Consider the following 10,000-nt stretch of genomic DNA (forward strand, 5'->3'; position numbering starts at 1 on the left):
TCTTCGAAAAACTAATAAGTAAAGTTCATATTTTCTAAAACTTCTTATATTGCCTTATCGCTTTATTTGTGTGCAATGGTGGCGGATTCTGAAGCGGGCTGGTCACGCATTGTGTCTGTGTCCTTACCCACTGACGACGAGAAATGACCAACAACAACAAGTGTTAACAACCGACGAAGAACGATAAATAACCGCTACTTTAAGAGACGAAACCTCTTTCAGTTCCTCCTGCTCCTCATTCTCTTCCTTTTCCTTCTCTTCCTTCTGTTCCTCCTACTCTTTTTCTTCCTTCTCCTCTTCCTTCCCATCTCTTCCTCCTTTGTTTACTCCTCCTCTTCCTCCTCTGCTTCTCCCTCCCGTCCTCTTCCTCCTCTACTTCTTCTTCCCCTTCCTCCCCTCCTCTTCCTCCTTTTCCTTCTTTGCTTCTTCCTCATCCTCCTACTCTTCCTTCTCTTATTCTTCCTCCTCCACCTCTTGCTCCTCTTCCTCCCTCTCTTCTTAAGCTGAATAAAGCCATCTAAAGCCACCTGCAACCACCTGGAAGCGCAATACCGTCGTCTGTGAACAAGTTGAAGAGTTCAGCCCTCTGCTTAATTGTCCCATTTTCTATAATCCAGAATTAAAACGAGAGTATATAAATCCGTCTTTTAATGGTTTGGTGCTTGATAAGTTTGTTTCATTTCTGTATATAAGGCATTTATGAGACTAGGGTTGTGTCTAATTTTGAGATGAGAGATTTTCTTTAGGCCGGAATTTGATCCAATGGGATTCAGTCCTGCTACCATTTTTTTTTTTTTTTTTGGGGGGGGGGGCGAGTGGGGGGAGGCAGCTGTGACGTTTTTGTTGTCAATGATCAAATTCTTCCCTGATATGACGACAGTTCACTTATGCGACGGACTTCCCAGACCATATAATGACGTCAGAACCGACTACCGATCGTTCTATGGGATTCCCGTCTCTATGTAACCCGTCAATAAGGATCATATTCCAAGAAACTCCACTTTCCCCTGTAATCATATTTTTCAAGAATATGCACCCTATACTCGAGTATATAGATGCCCGTTTATCTAGTAACTATATTTATAGAATTACTGTATCGATGGAGTAAGGGTGACCCAGGGAGATAATGCTTTATTCAATCAACTTTTTCACAAACGGATCAATAAACTAATAATAATACACACTATTGCAACAGCTTAACCCTATCTACAGCACTATGTGTATGTGTGTGTGTGTGTGTGTGTGTGTGTGTGTGTGTGTGTGTGTGTGTGTGTGTGTGTGTGTGTGTGTGTGTGTGTGTGTGTGTGTGTGTGTGTGTGTGTGTGTGTGTGTGTGTGTGTGTGTGTGTGTGTGTGTGTGTGTGTGTGTGTGTGTGTGTGTGTGTGTGTGTGTGTGTGTGCGTGTGTGTGTGTTTGTATGTGTGTGTGTGTGTGAGTGTGTGTGTAGTTAAGCAAACTTTTGCAACATTGGAACTATCAAGACCCTCATATGGGACCTCAGCAACTACTAACTTCTTCGTTGCTCCCGGTTGAGGTCTTTGTACGTAGGGTGAAGGAGATTATTGTGTACGTTTTTGTGAGTGGGTAAAAGGTGATGGTTGTGGCTGTCTCTGTACGTAAGGTGAAGGTGATGGCTTCTTCCGTAGCTAAACGTAAGCTTAAGCTTTGCATTCTCAAGGCAAATTCGCTGACAATATATATTGCGTTGAAGTCTTCTACAACGGATTGATGGCTCGTTTCATACTTTGCGTTCAAGTTTTCATGATCTATTTAAAGCATTGATGTCTTAAACTATATTGATATTACTACTGTATTATTATAATTTTTGTTGGATTCACTGAAGCCTCCAGGACTTTTTCTATACATATGACTGGACAGGTGAGAATAGTTAATATTAATTTTCGTAGGCACCATTTTTTATCCTCTTTTCACCTGAGAAAAAAAGAATGAAGTTTGGTAATAGAGCTACAACACGCAAACACACGCACAAACATAAACACACTATCCCAAGTTATAATATGTGAGCTTACCATACATCTAAGACATGTAATAATTTTCTTGTTTAACCTCTCTACAACTCCATTGCTCTGAGGATGATTAACTAGAATGTTTACTTTATGAATCTTAAATAACCTACATAATTCATCCATGATTTGTTATCAAATTCAGTACTATTGTCTGAAACTAAAATCTTAGGCGTAGTGAAATTACAGATTATCTGATCATAGATTACTGAAGCCATTGTTTCAGCTCTCTTGTTTGGAACGGGAGTAAAATACAAAATCTTGAAAGATTATCAATTGCAACAAATAGATATTTATATCCATTTTCAGACATAGGTATCTCCAGTTTATATATGTGAATTCTTTCCCGAGGTTTCTGCGGGATAGAATATGATAGCATAGAGGCAGATTTAGGTGTACTTCCTTTCACCTTAGCACATTTCAAGCAATTTTCTATACAATCATATATGTCTTTCTTCATACCCGGCCAAAAGTATTTAAGTTGTGCTTGTCTATAAGTTTTTTCCTTTCCTGGATGTAAACTGCAATCACTATCAAGAAGTAACTTTAATACCTCTTGTACGAGAGTTTGTGGAATTACCAACTGATTCACTGGGCCCCTAGAAATGTCCTTCTCACTTCCATTTCTTTTTTCTTTTCTTTTTTCTTTTTTTCTCTGCAAAAATCCATTGGTCAAATGAAATTCCTATGTCTTATACCCTTTTGGCAGTTTTTGAGGATTACCTTCAGGGTTCATCAAATTCTGGGTTACTTTTTCCCAAGTTTTTTTTATTATTATTATTATTATCATTTCCTCATCTAATATTACTACCTCATCTATACTGTAGACGAAATTGATCAACCCTGACGTTGGTTGGCTATTATTTCTAGATAGTGCATCTGCTGCAACATTTTTTCTACCCGGAATATATTCAAACTTAACCTCATAACACTGAAGTGTAGTAAACCACCTAGCTAATCTGCCCCTAATGTTCTTATGCTTAAATAAATTCTGAATAGTTGTATGATACGTCCACACTCTGATTGAATATCCCAGTATCATATCTCTACAATTTTCAATAAATATATCACTGTTAAGGTTTCTCTTTCTGTTATGGAGTAATTTCTCTCTGCACTATTACAACATCTTGATGTGTAAGCTATCGATACAAAGAATGAACTCCTTATCATAATCAGGAAATATGAGAACTGGAAAACTAGTATGTTTACCTTTCAACTAGCCAAAAGCCTGCTGTTGTGCAGGCTATGTGTGCATATCCTTGGATAAATTTTCCATAACATCTTGTCAATCCCAAGAAGCTTCTAACTTTTTTACATTATTCTGAACTGAAAAGTTCTTTACTGCTTCTACCTTTGAATTAACTGTATGAAGTCTATGCCTGTCTATTCTATGACCCAAATGAATAATTCTGTCCTACAAAAACTTACATTTTTTAAGTTTCATCTTCAATTCTGCTTCAACTAGTCTTATATATACCAAATCTAATTTCTTAAAGTCCTCAGTCTCTGTTTGGAAAACTATTAAAACATCATCTAAAATACACTGGTAGTGTTTCCTAACAACCCATCTAGAACTGTATTTATTAATCTCATGTAAGTTAATGAACTATTACATAACCCAAATGGCATTCGTTTGAACGCATAATGCCCTGTTGGTGTAGAAAAGGCTGTGAATTATCGTGAGTCTCCATGCGACTTTATCTGCCAGAACACAGACTTGATATCTATTGTGCTAAAATACCTATTCTCGGTTCCCAGACTCCTAAGTATATCTCCTATTACCGGTAACGATAATCTATCGGGTACAGTCTGTTTATTTAATTCCCTATTATTAATAAGTGGACGCATGGTACCATATGATTTTGGCACTAGAATCAAAGGGAAATTCCATTCACATTTACTATGTTCAATAATATCACGAGGCAACATTTCAGTGATCAATTTATCTACAATGGTTAGTTTGGAACGTAGTAATCTGTAGGCAGGTGTATAAATAGGTTGAGTTCCTGATTTTAATTTGATCTGATGTTTTAAAACAGTTGTTTTGTTCTGCCAAAGCAATTCCTTTTCTGTACTTCAAGAGTAATGCAACTAAGCTTTCATCCAACTCAGGACAACTAGTAGGTTCTAGATTATTCTTGTATTTCTTTCCCAAATCTGTTTCTTTCTGATTTGAACAGATTGATGAAATTGGTGATTTCACCTCTTCAGTATTCTCATTTAAAATCTTACAAACTTAAAAACATCCTATTTGTATACCTTTTCTTAAGACTATGTATTTATTCAAAGTACTAATCACTAATATTTCAACTATGTTCTTGTCAAATGTCAAACCTTTTATTCTAATTGATTCTAGGATGGTTAGATTTTCAGAGTCTACAGTGACTCCTTTCAACTGCACTGCTACTCTTTTGGTTGCTCTAGAGAGTAATAATGTCGACTTTATTACGCCACCTTCCACAATTATCAAATCTCCTTTTGTAGTTGATGAATTATGAATAATTTCTGGGATTTCTTGAACATCTATGTTGGGTTCACTATATGAGACTATTTTCTGTTTGTCTGGACCGATTAAGTAGAAGGGTGATCCCCAAATTTAAAGAAATTATCTTAGTGACTCAACGCCTCAACTTGATCACAGACGCAGGCAGCGTAATTCCTGGTGGTTAAGGTTTTTTCAGTTGAGGAGGAGAAAAAGAAGGAGGAGAAGGAGGAGGAAGAGGAGGAGGAGGAAGAAGAGGAGAAAGTAGAGGAGAAAAAAGAGGAGGAAGAAGAGGAAGAAAAAGAAGTGGAGGAAGAGGAAGAGGAAGAAGAGAAAGAGGAGGAAGAAGAGGAGGAGGAAGAAAAATAGAGTGAAAAGGAGAGGGAGGAATAGAAGTAGGAGGAAGTGAAAAAGCTGTCGTCTCTCAAAATAGCGCTTGTTTATCCTTCTTCGATTGATGACAGTTGTTTTTGATCGTTTCTCGTCGTCAGTGGATAAGGACACAGATACAACTGAGCGAATGTGAGACCTTCACGCTTCAGAGTACGCCACTATTGCGCACAGATAAAGAAGCGATAAGATTATAAGATATGATAAGACGCTATCAAAATTGCAACCTCTCTTAGTTTTTCGAGCACTAGGTTATCGACTGTAGGGACCAGGATTAATGATCTTCCAGAAGGAATACTAAAAATCAGAATAGAAAACAAAATGAGTTTTATTTTTGTATAAATTATTCAACAAATAGTCTGTCATCACAGTGGTAACAAAGTATTATGTAAAATGTTGATAAACCTCTTCACAGCAGGACAGAGGAACTTGACACAGGTGCTCCTCCAGACACCTGTAGCACCTGTCGTCATAGGAAGAGGTGGCGGAGGAGCACCGCCAAGTTGCTGGAGGGTGAGCACAAGGTCGACTCTCAATGGTAAGGCACCGGGTGAGGGGGGAGTGGATGAGGTGGGAGTGGATGAGGTGGGAGTGGGTGAGGTGGGTGAGGTAGTCGGTGTTCGGGGGCCTTGCACACGTGCTCTCCCAGACATCTGTCGAAGCAGCACTTGTCGGCGCCGCCGCAGCTGCCGTCGTTGGAGCAGGTGACGGGGGGTCCTGTCAAAGTCCTGACGGGTGGGCAGACGGGTCGCACGGGGGGACAGAACCCGGGCTTGACTGTCAACAGAAAAAAGACGGTTTATCAGACGAAATAGAAGATTTGGGTACATCTCATGTCGCAGGCCATGTCCCCATGTTCTTCGTGTCAGTGTTTGTTCCGAATGTGACACTCACCTGTTAATGGTCCTGGAGGCTGATTGTTGCCCTCGCAGCAGTAGGCCTGTCCCTCCGGCGTCTTGCACCAGTAGCGGCAAGAAGCGCTGGAGGCAGGGATCGATACCGCCATCACGAGGGCGCACATAAGGACGACTGGAGTATGCATCTGGAAGAAACAGTGAAGCACTCGTTACCTTTCCTGGGAGTATGACGAATATAAAAAATTGCGTGCCTCTTTTCGTATATATGTATATATATATATGTATATATATATATATATATATATATATATATATATATATATATATATATATATATATATATATATATATATATATATATATATATATATATATATACACACACACAAAAATGGCCCTTTTCCCCTTTATAAGACGAGTAGCCCATCATCCATCCGTTTCATTCTGAATTATGTTAACTTTGGTATTTCAAATAAATGTGATTGCTTTCTACGTTATTTCAGGAGACATCTATGTACGTAATCAATTAAACAGTCTGGTAACTATGGGGTGGATGTTTGCCTTGTCTGAACACCTATTTATAAAAGGGTATATAGATACACAAAGAGAAAAATAGCCATACAGTATAGATAAATCATAGCAAAACTCACCTTAGTTTCTTAGGACTGCGTCGGGGCAGTGGACGTGTGTGTCTCGACCTGGAGCTGGGCTGGAAGTGATGGATGAGCTCGTCCGAACTTGCTTGTCTGTCTGGTCATTCTTTTGTCTCTCTGTCTCTTCTTCATTTATTTTTTTTTACTTTATTTCCCACCATTCTTCCTGTTCTGTTCCTGTTCCCCTGCATTTTCCTCGCCTTCTATAGATAAATTACTAAATCAGATGATAACCGTGTCTTTAAGATCATCAGACACCGTATTGCAACTTGAAATATGTAGAATCCCGTTCCGTACAATTGATAACCTTCCCATCACAGCCTTGAGACTTCCAATACCTTTAGCAAAGTTACCAACCCACTTTGCATTACACTAAAGTATATAATAGGGTAGAAGAACAAGAAGATGATGGCGGTGTGAAGACTTGAATGCAACTGATGTCTTTTTTTTTTTTTTTTTTTTTTTTTTTTGACACCGGGCAATTCCCTTCACCTGCAGGAGAGATCGGATCCCGAGGAAGGAAGACCCGATCTCAGAACAGTAGTCCTTTTCGTTGTCCGAGAGAGGTTGCGCCCAGAGTAGTGGGTTACAAACCTCCATTTCTTAATCGTGTTCCTGACAAGTTAAAGACATCATACCTCTGCTGGAGAAGGGAGAATCATCCAGGAGATTTGGTCACAACGAGAAGATACATCTGTGTAAGGCAACAACGGACGTCTCAGTGACAACGCATTAATTTCCTTCAATGGATATATAAAATGTTTTTATTTCCTTATTTAACTACGAGAAGGCTGAGGATGATACGATCACAATAGAAACACGTGCTATCGAAGAAAGCGTCCAATTGAGAGTTATATAACCTTACGCCGCGGTGCATTTCTGAGAAAGAAGTTGGGCAAGCCGGGGTTCTCGTCCGGGTGGAGGGTGCGGAAGAGTCCCGGCTCTCAGGGGGAGCGAAGAGTGGCTATATAAGCGCCGGCCGTCCCGCTCACCCATCATTCCAAACTCGCTTCCACTGCACCAGCGGACCCAAAGAGATCGAGGTGAGTCTGAGTATGGGTTGTCTGGTATACATCGCGGGTTGCTATGTTCTACGTAATGTACAAGGGAGGGTGATTATCTCAAGTAGTGCTCGCTCATCCTTCTTCTATTAATCTTCCAACCTAAACTCAAAAGACACTAAGACATAAGTAAATTTCACGTGGATTCACATCCACTCACTCTCGCAAATCGATGTAGAATGTAACAAAACATCATCGATAGCACAAGCACTGAAATATTAAGATAAGCCTTCATTGTTTCTTCCAGATGCATTCTCCAGTCGTCCTTATGTGCGCCCTCGTGATGGCGGCATCGATCCCTGCCTCCAGCGCTTCTTGCCGCTACTGGTGCAAGACGCCCGAGGGAGCGGCCTACTGCTGCGAGGGCGAAAACCAGGCTCCAGGTCCACTAGCAGGTGAGTGTCACACTCGGAACAAACACTGATATGAAAAACATGGTGAGGTTGACATTGTCTGTGACATGAGATGTATGTGAGTCTTTGATTCTGTCTGATAACCCTCTTTATGTTGACAGTCAAGCCCGGGTTCTGTCCACCCGTGAGACCCGTCTGCCCACCCGTCAGGACCTTCGCCGGACCCCCCGTCACCTGCTCCAACGACGGCAGCTGCGGCGGCGCCGACAAGTGCTGCTTCGACAGGTGTCTGGGAGAGCACGTGTGCAAGGCACCCGAATACCACCCACCTCACCCACCTCACCCACTCCCACCTCACCCGGTGCCTTTCCACTGATAGTCGACCTTGTGCTCACCCTCCAGCAACTTCGTTTGGCTTCTCCGCCACCTCTTCCTACGACGACAGCTGCTACAGGTGTCCGGAAGAGCACCTGTGTCAAGTTCCTCTGTCCTACTGTGACGAGGCTTATCAACATTTTACATAATACCTTGTTACTACTGTGATGATAAACTGTTTGTTGAGTACTTTATACAAAAATAAAATATGGTCTGTTTTCTATTCTGATTTTAGTATTCATTCCTACTACAACACCATTATTCCTGATTCCTGCAATCAGTAAACAAATCTTCGAAAAACTAAAAAGCGAGTTTAATATTTTGAAAACGTCTTATCGTACCTTATCGCTTCTTTATCTGTGTGCAATGGTGGCGGACTCTGTAGCAGAATGATCACGCATTCGCTCAGTTGTGTCTGTGTCCTTACCCACTGACGACGAGAAATGATCAACAACAACAACTGTCAATAACCGACTAAGAACGATAAACAACCGCTACTTTGAGAGATGATATCTCTTTCATTTCCTCCTACTCCTTTTCCTCTTCCTTTTCCTTCTCTTCTTCCTCCTGTTCCTCCTCCTACTCCTCGTCTTCTTCCTCCTGTTCCTCCTCCTCCTCCTCGTCTTCTTCCTCCTCCTCTCCCTTCCCTTCCCTTTCTCCTTTGTTTCCTCCTCCTCTTCCTCCTCTTCCTCCCCTAATCTTCCTCCTCTGCTTCTCCCTCCCCTCCTCTTCCTACTCTGCTTCTTCTTCCCCTTCCTCCCCTCCTCTTCCTCCTTTTCCTCCTCTGCTTCTTCCTCCTCTTCCTACTCTTTCTTGTCTTCTTCTTCCTCCTCCACCTCTTGCTCCTCTTCCTCCCCCTCTTCTTAAGCTGAATAAAGCCATCTAAAGCCACATGCAACCACCTGGAAACGCAATACCGTCATCTGCGAACAAGTTGAAGAGTTGAGCCGATGGGATCTTTTCCTTGAATTTTGGATCCCCCCCCCTCTGCTTAAGTGTCCCATTTTCTATAACCCAGAATTAAAACGAGAATACATTAAACCATGTTTTAGTGGTTTGGTGCTTGATCAGTTTGTTTCTTTTCTATATAAGAGGCATTCATGAGACCAGGGTTGTGTCTAATTTTGAGATGAGATTTTTTTTTTTTTTCTACTCTGGAATTTGATCCAATGGGATTCAGTCCTGCTACCGATTCTGTTTTTTTTTTTTTTTTTGGGGGGGGGGCGAATGGGAAGAGGCAGCTGTGACGTTGTTGTCAGTGATTACATTCTTCCCTGATCTGACGACAGTTCACTTGACCGACGGACTTCCCAGACCATATAATGACGTCAGAACCGACTTCCAGTCGTCCTATGGAATTCCCACCTCTATGAAACCCATCAATAAGAATCATATTCCAGGAAACTCTACTTTCCCCTGTAACCGTATTTTTCAAGAGTATGTATCCTATACTCGAGTATATAGATGCCTGTTTATCTTGTAACTATATTTATGAAATTACTGTATCGATGAAGTAATGATAGTAAACGAAAAATAATGCTTTATTCAATTAACATTTTCACAATGTGATCAATAAACTAACAATAATATACACTATTGCACCAGTTTAACCCTATCTACAGCACTATGTGTATGTGTGTGTGTATGTGTGTGTGTGTATATGTGTGTGTGTGTGTGTGTGTGTGTGTGTGTGTGTGTGTGTGTGTGTGTGTGTGTGTGTGTGTGTGTGTGTGTGTGTGTGTGTGTGTGTGTGTGTGTGTGTGTGTGTGTGTGTGTGTGTGTGTGTGTGTGTGTGTGCGTGTGCGT

The 10,000-nt window shown here is 41.0% G+C and overlaps 2 protein-coding genes across 2 annotated transcripts; one reads left to right on the forward strand and one right to left on the reverse strand.

The window, feature by feature from the left end:
• Positions 1 to 5,205: 5,205 nt before the first annotated feature.
• Positions 5,206 to 6,486, reverse strand: LOC143031180 (uncharacterized). The gene is made up of 3 exons (XM_076194714.1): positions 6,403 to 6,486; positions 5,790 to 5,937; positions 5,206 to 5,672 (listed from the first exon to the last, which is right to left on the reverse strand). The coding sequence occupies exons 2-3, from the start codon at positions 5,935 to 5,937 to the stop codon at positions 5,428 to 5,430; spliced, it is 393 nt and encodes a 130-aa protein (XP_076050829.1). The 5' UTR covers positions 6,403 to 6,486; the 3' UTR covers positions 5,206 to 5,427.
• Positions 6,487 to 7,359: 873 nt separating this feature from the next.
• Positions 7,360 to 8,335, forward strand: LOC143031188 (uncharacterized). The gene is made up of 3 exons (XM_076194725.1): positions 7,360 to 7,448; positions 7,714 to 7,861; positions 7,981 to 8,335. The coding sequence occupies exons 2-3, from the start codon at positions 7,714 to 7,716 to the stop codon at positions 8,193 to 8,195; spliced, it is 363 nt and encodes a 120-aa protein (XP_076050840.1). The 5' UTR covers positions 7,360 to 7,448; the 3' UTR covers positions 8,196 to 8,335.
• The last annotated feature ends 1,665 nt before the right edge of the window (positions 8,336 to 10,000 follow it).

This window comes from Oratosquilla oratoria, chromosome 1, assembly GCF_046742065.1.
Source record: "Oratosquilla oratoria isolate Oo_2021 chromosome 1, ASM4674206v1, whole genome shotgun sequence".
Taxonomy (NCBI): domain Eukaryota; kingdom Metazoa; phylum Arthropoda; class Malacostraca; order Stomatopoda; family Squillidae; genus Oratosquilla; species Oratosquilla oratoria.